This window comes from Narcine bancroftii, chromosome 3 (assembly GCF_036971445.1).
Source record: "Narcine bancroftii isolate sNarBan1 chromosome 3, sNarBan1.hap1, whole genome shotgun sequence".
Classification (NCBI taxonomy): domain Eukaryota; kingdom Metazoa; phylum Chordata; class Chondrichthyes; order Torpediniformes; family Narcinidae; genus Narcine; species Narcine bancroftii.
In genome coordinates, this window is record NC_091471.1 from 102,575,394 (window position 1) to 102,596,699 (window position 21,306).

Sequence of the window (21,306 nt, forward strand, 5' to 3'; positions counted from 1 at the left end):
CCTCCATATTCTCTTCAAAGCACCAATTTATCATGAATCCCCCACCTTTTAAGTGATTCATTATTCTGATCCATTCTCATATTACTTTGATACTTATTGACTTCAAATAGTTCCCTGTTTCTTAATGTGCTACTTTAAGAATTAGCATTCTTTGCTTGAAAACTTAACAGGTTTTTCTGTTTTCTCTTCTAAACCCTCCCCAGCCTTGCTTTTCTGCTCAACCAACCATGGTCTACAGTGGAATTTTCTCCCTTGTGCTCTAACATTGATGGAAAAACTTTAAGCCCTATTGACCTACATTCTAGAACTTGTTTCAAAATGTCATCGTATTGTATATGGCATACCTCCTTCCTCTTTTCTCTTGCCACACCCACTCTCCCCAGTCTCCATAAATTGAATGCTGCATTATTTACTCCATCCATCAACATCTTGTGTTTGTCTCATGGAGATTCTTCTGAAATGATTGTTTATGTGAATCATTCCTTGGGTGCACTATCTGATCAATTATTTCCAACCGCTTGTTGTTTGAAGATATAAATGCAGTTTTAGATAAGAAAATCCTGCTTGCATTTGTACCCCTTTACCAAAATTGCGAATATTGAAATTTTCCTGGCTGAAGATGAACTGCATTTGTCTTTCCAAGTTTCACACTGTTGTAATAGTGTTCTGCTGTTTGAATTTGCGGCAGCTTACCCAGTTATAACCATTGTTTGCAATATATATCACTTTATCATCACCAATATTTGTACTTTTCTTGCAGGGCACCAATGCCTCTGCTCTGGAGAAAGACATCGGCCCAGAGCAGTTCCCAATCAATGAACACTACTTTGGTTTGGTCAATGTAAGTGTATGGCACTTTTTGAAGAAACTAATGCAGAGTGATTATTTCAAAAAATAATTTTTTTTAAATCAAAAAATTCTTTTCTCAACTTGTTACTTTGCCTTCCTGGAAAAATTAGGGTTGTGTTCAAAAGAATGCAACTTTGACACTTACTGGTGTTCTTTGAGGAAATAAAGAGTGCAGTGGAGAGGGGAACAGGTGGATGTTGAATACTTGGATTTCAGGAAGATGTTCAATCAGGTGCCACATAAAAGACATCAGTAGGATGTCCCCTTGTCTTCGTCTACTGGTTCTGCATCCAACATATTATTTTCCACCTACAATATGATCCCACCACCATACATATTTTCCCCTCTCCACTTTCCACAGGGTCTGCTCCCTCTGAGGCTTCCTCATAAACTCATCTCTTCCCACTAATCGGCCCCTCAGTACCTATCCCATGATCGCAAGAAATGATAGTTGCACACGTACCTCCTTCCTCACCACCATTTGAGATTCCAAGCCAACAGTCCAAATGAAGCAACACTTCACTCATGAATCTTCTGGGGTCGTTTATTGCATTCGATGCTCCCGATGTGGTCACTTCAACATTGGAGAGACTGGGAATTGTTTTGTTGAGCATCTTTGCTCTGTCCACTACAATAATGGGGATGTCCTAGTTGCCATCCATTTTAATTCCACATCTCATTCCCACATCAATTTGTCTGTCATCCACAATCTGATGGGAGAAAGATTTAAATATACAGGAGGAGATTTAGTCAAAATTGTTATGTAAGTGTTATGAATACAGTAAATGTATTAAATGGTTCAATATAATTTTCTTCATTATTTGTATTATATTCCTCATAAGTTAAATGGACAATCCTAATTATTCAAATAAAGTGTTTCAATGTGCAAAAGATTTTTTTGCATTCAGTGTGGTCTTGTGAAAAAGTGGAAAGGTTTTGGAATGAACTGAATTTATTATTAAGGCAAATTATGAAGATAAAGATAGCAAAAGATCCAAGAATATTTTTAATTAGAGATATTTATGAAAAGGATATAAAATTGAAATTGGACAAACCAAGAAATTTTTTTAAGTATTGCAATAGAAACTACAAAGATGTCATGGAAAGATGGTAGAGAAATGTTATTAACTAGATGGTATAATAAGATGCAAAATTGAATACCTTTGGAAAAAATTATGTATAATTTAAGTTGAGTTGAAATTTTTTTATAGTATTTGGAAACATTTTATGGATAATTTTCTACCACCTCTTCTATCTTATCTTCTCTTAATTAGTAATTTTTAATTACAATTAATGATTGTCTATGCTAATATTATATATTAAATGGTAGGTGTTTCTTTCCTTTTACTTTTGGAGGGGAGGGAGGATGGGGAGAAAAATGTGTTTTTGTTTGTATCATTGGGTATGGATATTTGATGATTTATTCATTTTTTTTCCTGTAATGATACAAACAAATAATTTAAAAAAAAAATAAAAAATTCTTTGTTTGACCATAGCCTCCTGCAATCCCTGCTAATTGGAGGAACAATGCCTAATATTCTGTTTGGATACTCTCCAACCAGATGGCATTAACATTGACCTCTCCAGTTTCTTTTGGCCTCCTTCCCCCACATCTCTTTCCCTGACTATAGTCAGCTCTTCCCCCACTGTCCTTTCCTCCAGTTCCACATCCCCTTACTCCCTTCCTGTATCACTTAATTTTTCTTCTGCTCTCCCATCTCCACTTGTGATTTCATGATTGTTGGCCCGTGCACCCCTGCCCCTTCTTCCTTTCAGTCTTCTCCTCTTCTTCCCCACCCCACCCTCACACCTTTCATTCTGGCATCTTTCTGCTTTTGTGTACCTTGATGAAGGACTCAAGCCCAAATCCTTCGTAACCCTTTGCTTCCTATAAATGCTGCATGACCTGTGAGTTTCTCTAGCACCTTTAAACATTGCACTACAATTCTAGCAACAGCAGACTTTCCTGTTTAACTCCATAAGATAAAGATGCATGGAGTTGGACATTATGTATTAATATAGATCAAGTACTGTTAAACAATTGAAGGCAGAGAGTCTGGATTCAAATGAACAAATTTTGGAGATGAAGAGGTACTGGTTTTCCCCGAGCACAATGAATCTGTGGAATCCTCTTGTCAAAGGAAGCAGAACCTACCTTGTTAATTATATTGAAGATGCAATTGGAAACTTGCATTGTACAGGAATTAAAGATTATGGGAAAAAGGCAGGTAAATGGAACTGAGTCCATAGTCAGATCAACCTCTATCTTGTTGAATGGTGAAGCAGTCTCAACAGTGTACTCTGTTCCTACTTCTTGTGTAATACAAGGGATTGAGATGATTTAAGTTTTTTCCCCTACAAAAGGAGTAGGATGGCTAGAACTTCACTATTTAATTGATCAAGTTATCTGTATTAAAGGTTTAGACAGGACTAAATGCAAAATAATCCTTTTTCAATATATGGATGATTGAGGTAGTGAACCATCAATTCAATGTAGCTGTTGAAAGAAAAAGAAATAAAACAATACTTGCAGTTTTACTCAGCAATATGTGGGTGAGATATTAAACTTTACTGCAAATATTTGCTTGGGTGATTTTACTGGATATTACTTGTTTGGAATTTCCCAATCCCATTGAGCTGGTTTGACTGGGTTTTTATTTTGCTTACAGTGTGTCAATATTTCTGTCACAGATTGACTTAAAGGTCTGAACATTAAAAAAAAAATCTAATTTTTTTTCAGTTTTAAAAAGCTAGAAAGTAGTGGAAATAGCTGGCTGGGCTTCATCTCTGAGACTTGGAAACAGAGTAGAGGAAAAATGGGGGAGGGGGTTGGGAAAAGAGAAGCTGAGCCAATATCACAGATGGAGGAAGGTACAAAGAAGATCTACCTGAAGTGTGGAATTCTGTATAAGGGTCAAGAAGGCTCAGCTTGTTATTACCACCCCCCCCCCCCACCCCAACTACCTTTTTCTCTAGAATTAGAAGATGTTTCCTGACTGACCTGAGGCATATTTTCCAGCTCTGCATTTCACAATGCCCATATTCTTTGGCTGTAGATGTATTCCCCAGTTCATTAAAATGGTAAAACATTATCATCGGTTAATAGAGGTAAATATATGTAACATAAAGGTAAAAGGATGGATCTGTTGCACCAGAACAGCTATGTAATATTGATTCCTGATTCAGTCTTGCCTGCATATGACCACAGGTTCCAAGATAATTTTCAAAACAAACTTGATGTTAAAGCATAAAATGATCAAAATTGGCATAAGAACATATCCCAGAAAATGTAATTAATTCGTATGATTCAAATCATTTTAGCGAGTTTAAAAAAAAAAAAAGAATTTGGAAGTCAAATGTTCAAATTAAAATGGTGCATTGTTTAAAATGACTGTTGTTACGTGGAACTGGTTTCTGAATCCTTTATGAAAAGAAATCTTACTAATGGCCATAATTAATTTTGTACCATACAATTCATTTCTCAAACTAACATTCAGTCAATTGAACAGTTTATTTGCTTTAAAGGTTTGTACTATAGAGTGAAATATAACATTGACAGTGAAAAATCTGATTCTTGGTCACTTTATTTCCACAGTTGAGCGAAATATAAGATTAGGGGCTTATTGTCGGGAAATTGTTCAAGTGTATGATCTAAATGCCATGTCTCTTGTTGTGACAGTTTGGGAACACTTGCTATTGTAACTCTGTGCTGCAAGCGTTGTACTTCTGCCGGCCGTTTCGAGAGAATGTACTTGCATACAAGGCACAACTTAAAAAGAAGGAAAACCTCCTGACATGTCTAGCTGACCTCTTCCATAGCATTGCTACCCAGAAGAAAAAGGTCGGTGTGATTCCTCCCAAGAAATTTATTTCCAGGTTACGAAAAGAGAATGGTAAGTAATGAAATTAAGAAAATTACATTCTTCCTGAATTGCAACAGATTTGTAAGAATTGCATAAAACAATCAATCCTTTGTAGAATTGTGGAACCACTGCATGTTGCCTCCTTGTAGAACAGGTTAGTTATTCCCAATGTCTTGTGGTTTCCTTGTAGATCTGAAAATCAACTTGCTACCCTCTTTCTTAGTGTGATTTTTGAACCTTCCATAAAAATACTGCCATTACTAAGTTCAAGTTTTAACCACTCTACTGCTTCCTCCTCTTTTGTCCATTAATTTTCATTTTTATTCCTTGATTGAACAAAACAGGTTCCATCTACCCATCAGAATGGTACCATTTAGTATCTGTTCCTTTTGTTGTAATCATCAGTTCATAGGTCTTTTAGATTTCATCTTGGCAGATTAGTTTGTACAGAGTGTTTTATCGTACTCCCAGGTCTAATGGAAGTTGCAGGCCACGTTAAATACTTGTTGGGAAACTTTTTGTTTAAGTGATCTTTTTAGATAATGACCGAGTTGGTATTGAGATGTGCATCTTTATTCTTCATCACAAAGCATACAGTTGGGTCAATATGCTAAAATAATCAAATTAAAATTATGATTTTATTAATTTCTTGATCAGTGTTATATAAAAATATAACAACTTTTGTTTTTGAGCTCTTTGAATGTCAACTGATGCAATCCAAATTAATTACTTGTAATTGTTTTATAATGAAATATCATGTATTTTAATTTTGGGACTAGATTAGTTTGGGGGAGGAGGGGTTAATAGGGTTTTTTGTAGTTTTTAGATTTTAGTATTTTTATAAATACATTTTCAGCACATATTTGTTGATATTTTATTATGTACTTACGCTATAATCTTAATTTTTGACACGTAGGTCGAATAAATAAATAATTTAGATATTTTTTTAAAAATCAGTGTCCTCGTTTGGGTTTTTAATAAAAAAATGATAATTTTGGAGGTCATTACTTGATTGATAATTAGTTTTATGACTCTAGCATTGTATAATATGTAGCAAAGACCAAGTTTCTCGCTGCTTTCAACAAGAAACAACAAAAAAAAGGAACTTTGGCTTAACAAAACTATTGTTGCAGAAAATTACAGAAGAATATTTTGAGTAGATTCTAGCTTTGTGATCTTCAAAAGGAGAATGCTCTAACTTTATGAAAGGTTTAGAGTGTATTAATGAAGGAGCATTGCTGTATGTACCCTGAGAAGTGGTTGAGGTGTTGGTGGGAAAGCATTTTGAAGCATGATCATAAACTCTTAAGTTTCAATGTAGTTCTGAAAGAAGACCAGGGTGGTCCCAAAATTAAAGTTGATTTTAATGTTATGAGACAAGACCTGGGGAAAACTATGTACTGGTTAATCTACATTTTTTTTAAAAAATGGGAGTAATTTAGTGTTCAAGGCTAACACATTCCAGTAAGTTGAAAGGTAATCATGGCAAATCCAAGTAACCCTGAATATCATCAAGGAATATTTAAGTTTGGGTTTACTAAAATATGGCAGGTCTAGAGAACAGAAAATGATTCCTTATTTGAAAGAAAAAAGGAAACCAGGGCAAATGAGAGACATGTCACTGTCAAACAAATGAAGGGGGAAAAACCCAAACCATTTTGAAGTATATTGAGGTCAGGAGTACAACCAGGGGAATAGTGTGGACAAAAGCAACAATGTGTGTGTGGAGGAGCAGATATGGGGAAGTTTTAAATGAATACTTTTCATTTGTATTTATTAAGGAGAATTACATTGCAATTTGGGAATTTAGGGAAGGGGTCAGTGAAATTCTAGCACATTTTCCTCTTTCAAAAGGGTGGAGGTATGAGAGGGCTTAGCAGATTTTATTTAAGGTTGAAAATTCCCCAGACTCTGAGGAAATTAATCCCAGGATGCGAAGGAAACCAAGGGAGGACATTGAAGCTTTGACAGAGATCTATTTATTTATTGCTGACTATAGGTGAAGTGACTGGAGGACTGCAAGTGTGGTACTTCTTTAATTAAACAGCAGAGGAGGGATGTGATATGAAAGTACTGGAAAATATCCCTGGAGTGAGAAATGATTTGTGCATTCTCTTTTGCAAGCTCAAATTCCAAAAAATTGGTACAACTGAATAATAAACTTGGTTTGGAAGTGATTTGTCGTTGAGCTCCTGCATGGATAAGAAGCCCAGTATTATAAGATGATATAACCACACAAAGCAGTGTTAAGTTTGTCTCTATACCTTCAGTTTGTTTATAGGAAGGTACTTTCATAATGGCAGAAACTGGGTGTTGACACACTTGGGGGGGGGGGGGTAGAAAAACACTCAGTTCTGTTGCAGTTGCATCAATATTTTTCATATTGACTTAAAATATTTCCCATCTCAAACAAAAAAAATCTCTAACTTTGTTTCAGAGCTGTTGATCAGGCAAATTTAGCACAGAACCACATGCTGAAGAGCCAATCCTGCAGCCAGCTGATCTGCTAAAGGTTCTGCAATTGAGAAATTATTATTTTATTCTTTTAACTGTAGACTTGTTTGATAACTACATGCAACAAGATGCACACGAGTTTCTGAACTACCTGCTGAATACCATCGCTGACATCTTGCAGGAAGAGAAGAAGCAAGAGAAACAGAATGGGAAACTGAAGAATGGAAATGCAAATGAAATTGAAGAGAACAACAAACCTGAACCCTCCTGGGTACATGAAATTTTTCAAGGAACGCTCACTAATGAGACGAGATGTCTGAACTGTGAAACAGTAAGTAAGGGCTTAAAAAAAGGTTTTGATTACAGGAGAACTGTCTTCTTTCTGATTTCCAAACAAATTTTTAATGTGGATAAGATGTTATGTTCAAGAATAGGTTCATTGGGTTCAAAGAGGGACAAGGCCTGGACACATGCTATCAGCAAACAATGTGCTTTATGCACAGGGGAATTCACAAAAGAGCACACAAACACAGGCCAACCCGGAATACACATTGGGTGCAAATAAACTGCTGCTAAACATTCTCAACTCCTGACAGGAAACGAGAGGGTTAAACACACAGTACTCTCTCTATCTCTAGTAGGCTCAGCACACTAAGAAACTAAATTAATTCCAACTATCAAATGAACCTGGTCTCCAGTATTGCCCACAGCTCAGGATCTAGAACAGGCCCATTGCATTAGGCCCTCCGGAGCTGCCCGTGTCCTGCAGTCTGGAGTTCAGTGATGGTCTCCATGCAGCAGAAGCAAACCAAGAGAGAGAGAGACTGCACATGTTCAGTTTTTCAATGCAAGATCCATCCACGTGACTTGAGGAGTAGTCGTGCGTCAGCCTCACCTGGGGGCAGGTCTAACCCTTGACTGGCAGGTGAGGTAACTTCTGACTAGACTCCAGTCAGTGGTCACGTGAGTCTCTGCAATCCACATTCCCATCAGATTCTAGACAGAGGCTGTGTTATCCTCACGATCCACATTCCCACCAGGTTCCAGAAGGAGAGGCCACAAAACTCTCTACATTCCACCTCTTGAAAGACACCACACCATGCTAATCCATTTAAAGGCTAGTACCCTGTGGATGTATCTACATTACACACAGCCCATACCCACTGATGACCTGCCAACCCCCCCTCCCCCCACCAGCTTCCCCTTGGGGAATTGTCCAAGGGACTGGTCCCTGGCTCATTGTTAGTGACTCTCATGTAGCAAGTGAGTGGTATTCCCAACTGGACCACAGTTCATCTCACTTCTTTTAAAATTATTTTTGAGTTTTGTATATAAAAAAAAACAAACAAAAAAAAAGCAGTAAATCTATTGTAATGAAACCTTTGCAGATTTACAAATAATAACATATGGTACAGTAGCAATGCTACTTAATTCTAAATCCAATAAATGATGATGCATACAATATTATAACAGATAAGTAAGGAAAAAAAATCAAACCCACAATAATCAAGGTTAAAACTCATCGTGTGTAGTGTTAAATCTGAACAAGCAGCTTCAGGGGATCTAAACAAGCACGCCCAGTGACATTAATCATCGCACCTAATTAGTCAAATGATGGAAGTGAGCTATAAATGGACCTCAAGTCTTATCAAAAGAAATCTTAATTTTCGTGACATTATGCCCAATTTTCTCCATGATTTTAAAAGGACATAATATCTAATAGCCATTGATTATGTGTAGATGGGAACTCTTCTTTCCATTTCAACAGAATTGTTCTTATTAATAAAGTAGAGAATGCTATAATCGGTCTTTGATTAGAAGATAAAATATTAACATCTTTAGAAAAACTATAGTGCTATTATCGGACATGGATCTAAAGTGATCCTAAAGATGGTGAAAAATTTCCAAAAATGTCTATCCAATATTTTTGCAAATTTGGGTAAGTCTAAAACATGTAACAAAGAGGCATTGAATATTTTACAATTTGTCACAAAGTGAACTAATATCAGAATAAATTTGAGTGAGTTTGACTTTGTGGGAAATGAACACGATGTAGCATTTTGAATTGAATAAGACTATGCCTATCGAACAATGATGAATTAGAAATCAGGCCCAAAATTGAAATCCATTCTTCCTTTGAGAAAGAGATATTCAGATCATTCCCCCAATCATTTTTAATTCCACTTAAAGAAATTGCTTTCATATTCAATAGTTTATAATATAAAGCAGATATCATGCCTTTGAGTTTATCAATAAAATTTGTGTCAGGAAGAGTAGGAAATGTTAAAAGCTGAGAGCAAACAAAATGTCAAATTTGATAGTATCTGGGAAAAAATGCCTGTTTGATAGGTTAAATATTGTCCTTATCTATTGAAGAGATATAAATTTTGTTGTATAAAAAGATCTTTAAAACTATTAATACCAAAAACAGCTGCATTCTTGAAAATCAGCATCTAAAATAGATGGTTGAAATAAATAAATAGATATTATAGGACTTGTAACTATAAATCCCATAAGTCTGGGGGGAAAAAAATTCTGATTTGGATTCCAGGTCTTCAATCTATGTATTATTATTAAGTTCTTTGTCAATATTTAAATAGGATAGGTAAAGATGACCCCAATACTGTCCATAGGGAGTTATTTCTGAGGGATTTGAACTCAATCTCAATCCAATTAGGATATTCATTTGTCTTTTCATATTTCTTGTGTTTATATTCTAGCAGTAAAACAGAAATTAGGTAGGGCTAATCCCTCATTATTTCTAGTGTTCTGAAGATGCTCTTTATTCAATCTAGGTTTCCTGTTTTGCCATCTATATGACATAATAATTGATTCAAAATTGTCAAAAAGGACGGGAATAAATATAGAATATCGGAAGTGGTTGGAAAAAGGTATAAAAAAATTTGGTAGAATATTCATTTTAACCAATTTAATATGACCAATCATAGTCAATGAGAGTGGTGACCATCCAGTAAAAATTGATTTGGTTTGGTTGACAAAAAGTGCAAAGTTTTCTTTAAAAAGGTTTTAAAAATTCTTAGTTATAATAATGCCTAAGCATTTAAATTGTTCATTCACTATTTCAAATGGATATTTAGAATAAAGTTCCAGTGCACCCTTCAATGGTAGAAATTCAGACATGAAGATGTCTGCTAAAAACAAAATAATGACAGTATGGTTCAGTATGAATAACTCAGGATTGGAAATGAACAATAAAAGGTTATTCACATAAAGAGATAACCTACGTTTAGTAGTTCCTCTAAACAAACCAGTAAAATCAGGATTTGCCCACAGAGCAATAGTAAGGGGTTCCAGTATGAAGTCAAAAAGAATAGGCTCAGAGGACAGCCTTGTCTCATGCCTCAATGCAGTTTAAAAAGCTTGAATTTCTGGGAATTGTTATGAATTGAGGCCATTGGAAATGTATATAAAAGTTTTATCTAATGTATAAAACCTGGGCCAAAATTAAATTTTACTAGGGTGGCAAATAAATATTCCCATTCTACTCTGTTGAATGCTTTTTCAGCATCTAATGGTTAAAATACATTCATTGTTATGAGTAGAAGGTGTATACATGATATTCAGTAATCTATGGATATTATAATAAGAATGTCTATTTTTAATGAAACTTGTTTGATCCAAGTTTATTATACTTGGTCAGGCATTCTCCAATCAATACACCAAAATTTTAGAAAAATTCATCTCTAAGATGCACAATCCTCTGACTCTGGCCCTTTAAGATCTCCAATATAGCTACTTCATTAAAAGGAGGTAATTTTCCTTCTTGGATAGAGTTGCTTAAATGTGGGAGTAATTGTTAGAAAAAGTTTTGTAAAAACTCAACTGGATAACCATCCGGCCCCAGAGCTTTACTTGATTGAAATGAAAATACTGCTTTATGCAATACTTCTTGTGAAATTTGAGCTTCTAGACATTCTATTTACCTGAGAAAATATTGGTATATTTAAATGGTTTAAAAATTCATTCATTAAATTGGGCTCGTTATTAAATTCAGGGCAATATAAATTACTATAGAAATCTTTAAATATATTATTTATTTTGGATTGATCGGTAGTAGTAAGATCAGGAAGATGTAACTTAATTTGCATATTACCTGACATGGTTTTCATTTGGTTAGCCAACAGTTTACTGGACTTCTCTCCATGTATTGGCCTTTGTTCTTAAAATCCTTTGTTCAATTGGGTGTGTAGAAAGAAGGTCAAATTTAGATTTTAGTTCATTTATTTCTCTGAATAGTTCCAAGTCTATATTTTGGGCAAGGTTTAATTGGATTAATCTTTCTTCCCTTTTTTAAAATTGGCTGTATAAGAAATAATTTGGCCACATAGGTAGGCTTTCATTGTATCCCAGATCATTAAATTTGAAGCATCTGGGATTGAGTTGACATCAAAGAAAAATTGAAACTTTATTTTAATAGGGCATTAAGCTGCCATTGTTTTTAATACTCGGAGTATTTGGGAATTCCAAACTTGGAGACTGGAGTGTGATCTGAGATTACTATAATTTGATACTCACAAACTTTAACCAAGGTAATTAGCTGGTAGTCTTTTTATTTAAAAAAAATCAATCCTGGTATAGGCTTTATGAATGGATGAGAAAAGAGTAATTCTTGGAGGTAGGATTCAAAAATCTCTATACTTCAGACACACCCGTATTAGATAAGGAGTGTACTGTTAAAGCCAATTACTAGAGATTAGTCTTTTCTTTTTGAAGAACGGTCTAAAATTGTTTTCAAACAACAATTAAAATCTCCACCTAAAATAAGTGAGAATTTGGAGAAGTTCTGTAAAACACACATGTCAAACTCTGGCCCGCGATATAATTATATTTGGCCCGCAAGATCATTTCAAAAATGTATTAGAGGTGGCCCGCCCTGCAGCGAGAGCCGATGCTGTTTTTTGGTAATGTCACCCCCACCGTCCTCCCCCTTCATTGCACATCCTTCCCCATTGTAACACGAGAAATTGTAACACGAGAAGTCTGTTGATGTCCTCAGCCGGCAAGCCAGTTGGAAGGCTCCCCGCACAACCAGTCACTTCTTCCACCTGTCGAGCGGTGCGGCGGATTGGCGAGCGCCTGTGATTTCCTGTCGGCGCGACGGGCATGGCAGGCTGCGCACGGCCCCCGGGCAGCGCAAGCCCCACGCGACTGGCACTGGACGGTTCAACTCACTAACGCAATCCCTAGCATAGCGAACCGGCGCGGTTGAAAGCTGGGGCAATACAATACCAGCATCCTTAAAATGGTGCTGGCCAGGCTGCCCAGCTCATAGAGCAGCACCAGGCTGGGAAAGAAGAGTAATCATATTGAAGAATGTTCCCACAGGCAGGAATCCCGTTTTTGTTATTCATGCAGCTGATGCCAACCAATCAACAAATGGAGGAAACTAACTATATAAAATGAGCACTTCCAGCCTCCATAAAGTCAGAGCTTAACCTTCCGCACTGCGAGTATGTGTTTCTTCATAGCAGCCGGTTACAATTGGTGACCCGTGGTTTAGACAGAATCTAAACCCAGCGATGCATAGCGAAGCAGTGATCAGCGCAATTGGTCTCAAGCTCCTGACCTTCTGGACAGTTTGACCTGGCAAGTGTTTCGATCAGGCTGAAGCTCAATTCCAGATTCAAGGAATCACATCTGAGTCCACATGGTACTACCACATGGTCAGCACCTTGAATCCAGAGACTGTAGACAGAGTGGCCAACTTCATCCACAAGCCACCATCAGAAGGCACTTACACTGCCTTTAAAGAGCTATTGACTGGGACCTTCGGACTCTTGTGGCAATTGACAGGGGCATGGCTACTCCACCTGGATGGGCTAGGGGACAGATCCCCATCAGTGCTCATGAATGAGATGCTGACCCTCCTGGGAGACCACGAACCCTGCATCATGTTCGAGCAGGCGTACTTGGAGCAGCTGCTCGAGGACATCCAACTTCTCCTGGCTGAAGCAGATTTCAGTGACCCCTGGAAAGTTGCAGCATGGGCAGATATTCTGTGGAAGCAAAAACAGAAGTGCTTGGCTACCATGGGGCTCGTCACAAAATCTCAACCAGACCAAGGCAGGCCGGGGAAAGGAGCGGGAGACAAGAGGCAGGGAAGAGTCCAAGGAGAGATGGTGTTTCTACCACCAAAGATGGGGCACTGAGGCCTGCCAATGCCAGTCGCCCTGTGAGTTCCAGGGAAACAAGGCCAGATGTCGTTGATGGCACAGCAGCTGGCCATCGAGGGAGCCTCCTGTATGTAAGAGATCGCCTTTCCAGAAGATGATTCTTGGTGGATGCAGGAGCAGAGGTCAGTGTGATGGCCTCTACAGGCTTGGACACTAGATGCAGGCAAGCAGGCCCTGCGTTTAGGGCTGCCAACAACAGCAGAATACAGATCTATGACACTTGTAGGGCCGAGCTGCAGTTTGGAAGTGCCGGGCTCCCGGCACTGCACCTAGGCTCCATCCATCACTCAGACGATGAGTTCTCCAAGGTGCTGCCGAGTTCCCGGCAATCCTTTCCCTTCAGTTCATAGTGGAGATGCCCCAACACAGCATCAGACATCATCCTTACCAAGGGTCCACCTCTTCATGCAAGGGTGAGATGACTTCCCCCGGAGAAGCTCCAACTGGCCAAGGAGGAGGTCCGCAAGCTTGAGGAGTTTAGGCATCGTTCAGCAGTCAGGCAATCCATGGGCTTCTCCCCTGCACATGGTGCCTAAAGTATCTGGGGGCTGGAGATTGTGTGGCGACTACTGGTGGATCAATGAGGCCACCACTCCGCATCGTTATCCCATGTCGCATATTCAGGACTGCAAAAAAACCTGCATATAAGGTGGACCTGGTGTGAGGGTACCACCAAATCGCGGTGCACCCTGACGACGTCCCCAAGTTGGCCATCATCACTCCATTCAGGCTGTTAGAGTTCCTGAGGATGCCATTTGGGCTCAAGAATGTGGCACAGACCTTCCAGCGACTGATGGTCATGGTGAGCCGAGACCTGGATGGCATCTTCGTCTACTTAGATGACATCCTGGTTGTGAGCAGAACCCGACAGGAGCACCTCTGAAACCTCTACAATCGCCCACGTGAGTTCAGCCTTACTATCAACCTGGCCAAATGCCAGTTCGGACCAAGTAAAATTGACTTCCTGGGCGACAGGATTACCAAAGATGAGGCCATACCACTACCCAGCAAGGTGGAGGCTATCTGCAACTTTCCGAGACCCAGTACGACTGAAGGACTATAGGAGTTTGTGGGGATGGCCAACTTTTATCACAGGTTCATCCCTGCAGCGGCTCGAACCATGTGCCCACTCTTCACCCTGATGACTGGCAAGGCAAAGTTCTAGGTAACCCTGCACCCTAGGTAACCCTGCGCTCCTGGCCCTCCCCAGACCAGATGCATCCACAGCACTCACGGTCGATGCCTCAGGAACAGCGATTGGTGGAGTTCTGGAGCAGCAGATAGAAGGAAGTTGATGTCTGCTAGCTTTCTTCAGCAATCATCTGTGGCCCTGAAACTAAAGTACAGTGCTTTTGACAATAGAGAATAGGTGCTGGAGTAGGCCAATTGGCCCTTCAAGCCAGCACAGCCATTTATCAGATCATGGCTGATCTTTCCTTTTCAATAACCAATCTCAGCCTTATCCCCATAACCCTTAACTTCCCTGCCCACAAGAGCCTTATCCAACTCTCTCTTAAATCTATCCAATGAATCTGCCCCCACTACCCTCTGTGGCAATGTATTCCACAACCCACAACTCTCTGGGTAAAAAAAATTCTTCTAATTTCTGTCTTAAATGGCCTTCCCTGTATTCTCTATGCCCTCTAGTCCGAGTTTCACCCATCATTGGGAAAATGTGCTCTGATTTCACCCTGTCAAGCCCTTTGATAATCCTAAATACCTCAATCATGTCTCCCCTCCATCCTTCTAAACTCCATCGCATATAGTCCGTCTTTCTAACCTATCCACATATGACAATCCTGCTTTCTTTTCTTTTCCAATCTTTTTATTATTATTATAATTTATAAACACATACAGTTCAAAGAGATATGAAAAATACATGGTAAATAACGAATTAATACAGATATTAAACAATAATATTGCAGAATAAAAATATATCATAAAAAAAAATTTTAGATCAGTTTAGAGTATGAACTATCTCTAAAAAAAATGATATAATTAATAAAAATATTTAAAAAAGAGAGAAAAAAAACCCAAAAAGGAAGAAAAAACAAATCTGAATTAAAAACTTAAAAAAAAACCTACCGATATAGCTAAATCACGCCGATCACTCCGATCTCATCTAACAGCCCAATTATCATACATAATCATAAAAAGAAAACAGAGCCAGATCAACTACAATCCTGCTGTCCCGGAAACTAACCTTGTAAACCTGCGCTTCACTCGATCAATACTGTCACTGTACTTAGTCATCCACCACTTCCGGTACTCCCTTGAGTGAAGGGCTTTCACAGATCACAAGCCACTGACGTTTTCCCTAGCCAAGATCTCCGATCCCTGGTCGACCTGCCAGGAGAGGTACTTGTCTTGCGTCTCGGAGTACACCACCAATGTGAGGCACATCTCAGGAAAAGATAATGTGGTCGCGGATGCCTTGTTGAGACGGAGCATCCGCTCTCTGGCCAACAGACTGGACTTCATGACACTAGCGGAGGCACAGCAGCTGGACGACGAGTTACCTCAGTACAGGGCTGCAGCTTTAGGATGTCCCAGTCTGCACAGGTAGTACAACCCTCTTATGTGACGTGGCCACCGGGCAGATTCGATCTATTATACCAACGGCATGGAGGCGACAAGGTTTTGACTCCATCCACAGTCTGGCACACCTATTGATCAGGACTACTGTCCGGTTGATGGCCAGCAAGTACACGTGGCATGGATTGCGGAAACAAGTCAGCAGGTGGGCCAAGACATGCATGCAGTACCAAGCAGCCAAGGTACAGCAGTACACCAAGGTCCTCCCACACCCTTTCGAGCCAACGGAATGAAGGTTTAACCACATTCGCGTGGACATAGTGGGACCATTACCAGTCTCACAGGGTTTCTGCTACCTGTTGCCGGTGGTTGACTGCTTTACCCTTGGTTGACACATGCACCAGGTTCTGTGCCAAGGCACTCTTCTCATCCTGGGTAGCAAGGTTCGGGCTACCATGCCACATAACCTTCAACAGAGGTGCACAATTTACCTCCAGCCTGTGGACCAACTTTGCCAAAGTGTGTGGTGCTCAGCTACACCACTTGACAGCGTACCACCCGCAGTCTAACGGGCTGGTTGAGCGCTTCCACAGGCACCTCAAGGCCGCCACTGGGTGGAAAAACTTCTGTGGGCACTGCTGGGTATTTGTACAGCACCAAAAGAAGACCTCCACACATCCTCCGCTGAGCTTGTCTACATAGATCTACTCGTGGTCCCCGGGGATTTCGTCCCACCAGCCAGAGGTCAACAGGAGGATACAACCACCTTCCTGGACAGGCTGCGTGAAAAGGTTGGTAATCTGGCTCCAACCCCACCCTCCAGATACAGGCAAGCCAAGTTAAACATATCCAAAGTTCTCAAAGGCTCTAAGTACATGTTCTTGCTCAAAGGGCCACTCCGTCCACTGCTACAGAAGCCCTATGAAGGCCCCTTCCAAGTCATCTGGAACAATGGAGCCACCTTCTAACTGGACATCAGTGGCAAACCAGAGGCTTTCACGGCAGGCAAGCTCAAGCCGGCACACATGGACCTGACATAACCTGTGGAGATGCCAGCCCCTCAACACAGGCAGACTGCGAAAGATATTGGGGACTGCATCCATGGACACCATTAACTGTAGCACCAGTTCTAGGGGGACGTCATGTGATGCCCCACAACCTCTGAGATCAGGGCGGCACAACGCATGGTAATAAACAGCAGCATAACTCACCAATGTGACCCCTAGCATAGCAAACCAGTGTAGTTGTTAGCTGGGCAGCCCTAAAATGGCACTGGCCAGGCTGCCCAGCTAACAGCAACACCAGGCTGGGGAAGAAGGGTATTCATATGCAAGAATGTTTCCACAGGTGGAAATCCAGTTTTTGTTATTCATATGGCTGACTGTATAAACTTTTCTAAAAGGAGCATTTCCAACCTCAATAAAGGCAAAACTTCCAACACTGCGAGTGTGTGTGTTTCTTCATAGTAGGTGGCTATAGTGTCGCTAATTTTGGCTTCAGAGGTTGAGTTATAACATTGACCCTTCCATTTAAACATTTGTCTGTCTTTATCTTTTGAATGTGTTTTTTGGAAATACATCATATCTCCTTTAAATGTTTATTGTGCACTAAAATCCTTCTATGCTTTTTAGCATAGGTCCACTATGCCCCTCACGTTCCATGAAATAATTTTAATAGGTGCCATCTTTAACAGTGTATTTTAAGATGTATCAAACTAGATGAAAGCACTGGGGCATGCTTCCTCTTTACCCCGAGGCTGCAGTCCAGAACCTCCACCACACTGCACAACAGAGGAAAGTAGATTATTGAATGTGACCTTGTTCCATACAAACCCAAATGGAAACCCCCCCCCCCCCCACCCCAGCCGTCTCTTACACGAAGGTCATAAGAAAAAAAGTGACCAACTCAAAAAAATCTAATGAAACCCTCTTTGACTCGACTGTTGATTTTTCTGCTCTTAATTAATCGAATGATGTATAGTTCATACCAAGAAAGTTAGCCAAAATGCTGATAGCACACAAGTGAGATCTTTATAAAAAAAAAACCATTCCAGTCTTCCAATGTGCACAATCACCATTTATACCATGAAATATCTTGTTTAACTTTAGTTTAAAAGGTAAAATTTATAGGCATAATTGGTAAAGTGAAAAAGCAAATTCAAACAAACCTACTGATGTTCATTAGTCATCTTTTCCAATTCCAACAGTCCCCTTTACTATAGTTATAAACCAGTGTAGTGAGTAAAACTCCTCTGAGCAATAGAAAATATGAAAAGCATGCGCAGAAAAGACATAAGTTTAACAATTACAGAAACCTGGACCGATACTTATATTCCCGACTCGAGGTCAGTAACGTTCAAATTAAAGTCATTTATGCTTGAAACAACACCATTTCTCAATAACTTCTATTATGTTAAACAATGTTTTCATTTAACTAGTAAACACAAAAAGAGGAAGAGGGCTGTTTCCACAATCTGGCATTCAATTCATTCACCATAAGGCAGAGATCAATGTTCTCGGGGGGGGGGGGGGTTTCAGTTTTAAGAAAATCCCATGTTTCTAGTGAACTTGAGAAAATCTTTTGAGTTCCACACCAAATTCTGAGTCTCACCAAATAAAGAAGGGTAAGTTTAAAACTTATCCTGTATTGTTCCGACATTTTTTCGTTGTAAACTTTGTGGACTGTAACAACTTCTGGGCAGTAATCTTCTAGGAAACAAATGCGTGTTCCTTGCTAAGTTAAATCTTTGAGCGTACTCGTCTAAAAATGATTTCTTCTGAAAATGGTGAAATCAAGTAATAACAGATCTGGGGGCTCCTAAAGGTTGAGAGGGAACGGTGTACTCTTTCAAGTAATCTTTTCCAACAGCCTCTTCTTCAAAAATGTCTGTAAGTAAGCTTATGAAAATTTTTAATGGTGATTTGTCCTTCTCAATCCCTTCCTTCAGACTTAAAATGCAGATATTATTCCAATGACTCTGACAACAGATTAATTACACATTGTTTGAATTTGTTATCAGCAGTCAGTGTCTCATGTTTTTTTTTAAAGTTTATTCAGCTGTTCATTTAGACCAATCTAGCTCCAAAGTAGTCAAATATTGTTCAAAATGAGGTATTGATCCAGAACCAGTCTAACTTCCCTATCATTTTGACCCAGTTTTTTAAAAGTATTGTTTATATCCACAGACTGTTTCAAAATCATTTTAAAGGCCATATTCAACGTCAAGAGTGTCTTGTTCATGCTCTAATTCTTCCAGCGTCAGCTCTGTTTCTTCCTTCCCTACCATTGTTTTGAGTTGAGGAATTTTTGGTATCTTAGGAATTTTAACTCCTTTCTTTGGCATGAGAGATTTTCTAGTATCTGTATCCATTGTGAAGATAAGCTGCAGAAAGTTTGGTTAATTAAGAAAGATTGTAAAGATTGGGAAATATTTGAAAAAATATACGAAGCTCACAGCATCTGGTTGCCAGCGGAAGTCCCACTTCTTACTGACAACAATCCACCTCCATTTGCATGAAGGTAGTCCAAGGCCATCCTGACTTCTCCTTGTGCTGCAACCACCTCATTGGCCAGTATCTTTACCGCAGTAGCTATTGTCCAGGAATTCCTTCAGATTCAATAGGCAAATGGTAGTAAGCATCCTAGAGAGCAGGCGCTGTACTGATCCATGGATAACCAGGGGTCGGCCTGACAGCTGCACATCCAAGATGTACCATTTAGCTGCCAGGGCTATGGGCTGCAGACCCTCTTGTGCCTGGATACTGTTCCTACTCGTGCTCCCACCAATTGTTCAGAGCAGTGCTCTGTACCATCTGCATAAACATTCCCAAGACGTTTGGGGATTCACTTGGAAAGTCAGAACTTTGTATTGGCCAGATTGTGCCTTAGAAAAGACCCAGCCCCAGCCTACCCACCTCATTAGAAGCTGGATGTGCACTATTACTGGTGTGGGGTGATTTTGTTGCCGATCATTACCTTCCCAACATTGGGATATCAAAACTTGTGGAGCTGGACAGACACCGCCCCCACCATCAAAAATCTGTCTGTCTGTGGGCTACAAACCTCCCCACCCGCCCACACTGGGTGGCCCTTTCTTGGCCAGGAGAGTCGCTGCTCCACCTGACCACTTGTCAGTAAGGGCGCATCATGGGACACACTCAAACAACAGGGAATCTGCTCATGCATAATTTAGTTAGTATTGAGCAAAATTGTTGCCCACACATGGGTTCAGTCAAAACTCCTTGAATTCTGCTCACAGTGCTAAATTTTGTTCAAAAATAGGCTCAATAGGTTCAAAGAGAATCAAGGCTAGACATGTGTTATCAACGAACAGTAGTCTTTAATTAGGTACAGGGGAATTCACAAAAGGGCATGCACTCAGAGACCAACTTGGAATAATACACCATTAACTACAGATCAGATGTGAATAAATTACTCCTAAATCACTACTAAACATTTTCAACTCCCAATTGGGAACGTGAGGATTAAACACACAGTACCATCAACTCTCTCTATCTCTAGCAGGCACAGCCCATTAACAAACAGCAAATTAATTACAACTAACAAGTATATTAAATGAACCTGGTCTCCAGCATTGCTCACAGCTCTGTATCCAGGACAGGCCCATTGCATTCGGAGCTGCCTGTGGCCTACAGCCTGGAGTTCAGTGATTGTCTCCTTGCAGCAGCAGCAAACAAAGAGAGCAACAGAGACTGCACGTGCTCAGCTTTTTCAATGCAAGACCTGTCCACGTGACCTGCAAGGACTAATCATGCATAGCCTCACCTTTGGGCTGATCTAACCTTTGACTGGCAGGTGAGGTGACATCCAACTAGGCTGTATTGCTACGCACAATATGAAAGTGACATAGTCAAGTAATTTCATTCAAAAACTTTAATCACACTTTTATTTTCAAAAAATGAGTTTCAAAAGCTGTCAGTTTTATTAACCATTCCTAATTCCCTATAAGTAAGTGATGGATGTACTGCTTCAAATTTGAGTAATACAGGTTGTACCTTTTTAATCTGGTGATGTTGGGACCTGGCTATTACTGGACCACAGAAAATGACCCCTAAGGAATGCTTATTAGCACCATCTTCTGCACCCCAGTCTCTTGGATGACATCCTGAAGGTCTGAAATACAGCTGAATAAAGAAATTATAGGACTGTATCACCAAAACACTCAGCTGCAGTGTAAACAGATGTTTTGTGCATTGGTACTCCCCTGGTGGCAGATTCAAAATGTGCCAGACCATGGGAGTTGCTGAACCACAGAGTGCCAGATTAGACAGAGACTACCTGTATTGTGAAAAAAATTGCAATTTGATCTACAATTTTGTCGTCATTAGTATCACAAGAGAAAGGATCAGAAGTAGGTCATTTGGCTCTGCCACTCCACCTTGAGCTAAACC

At 39.7% G+C, this 21,306-nt stretch overlaps 1 protein-coding gene across 4 annotated transcripts in view; it reads left to right on the forward strand.

The window, feature by feature from the left end:
• usp46 (ubiquitin specific peptidase 46) overlaps positions 1–21,306 on the forward strand; it is a 93,433-nt gene that overhangs the window by 39,256 nt on the left and 32,871 nt on the right. For all 4 annotated transcript variants that reach the window (XM_069924672.1, XM_069924674.1, XM_069924673.1 and 1 more), the window contains 3 exons: positions 761–841; positions 4,529–4,742; positions 7,268–7,497. In XM_069924672.1, coding sequence (XP_069780773.1) covers positions 761–841; positions 4,529–4,742; positions 7,268–7,497 — 525 coding nt within the window. The remainder of the gene's footprint in view (positions 1–760; positions 842–4,528; positions 4,743–7,267; positions 7,498–21,306) is intronic.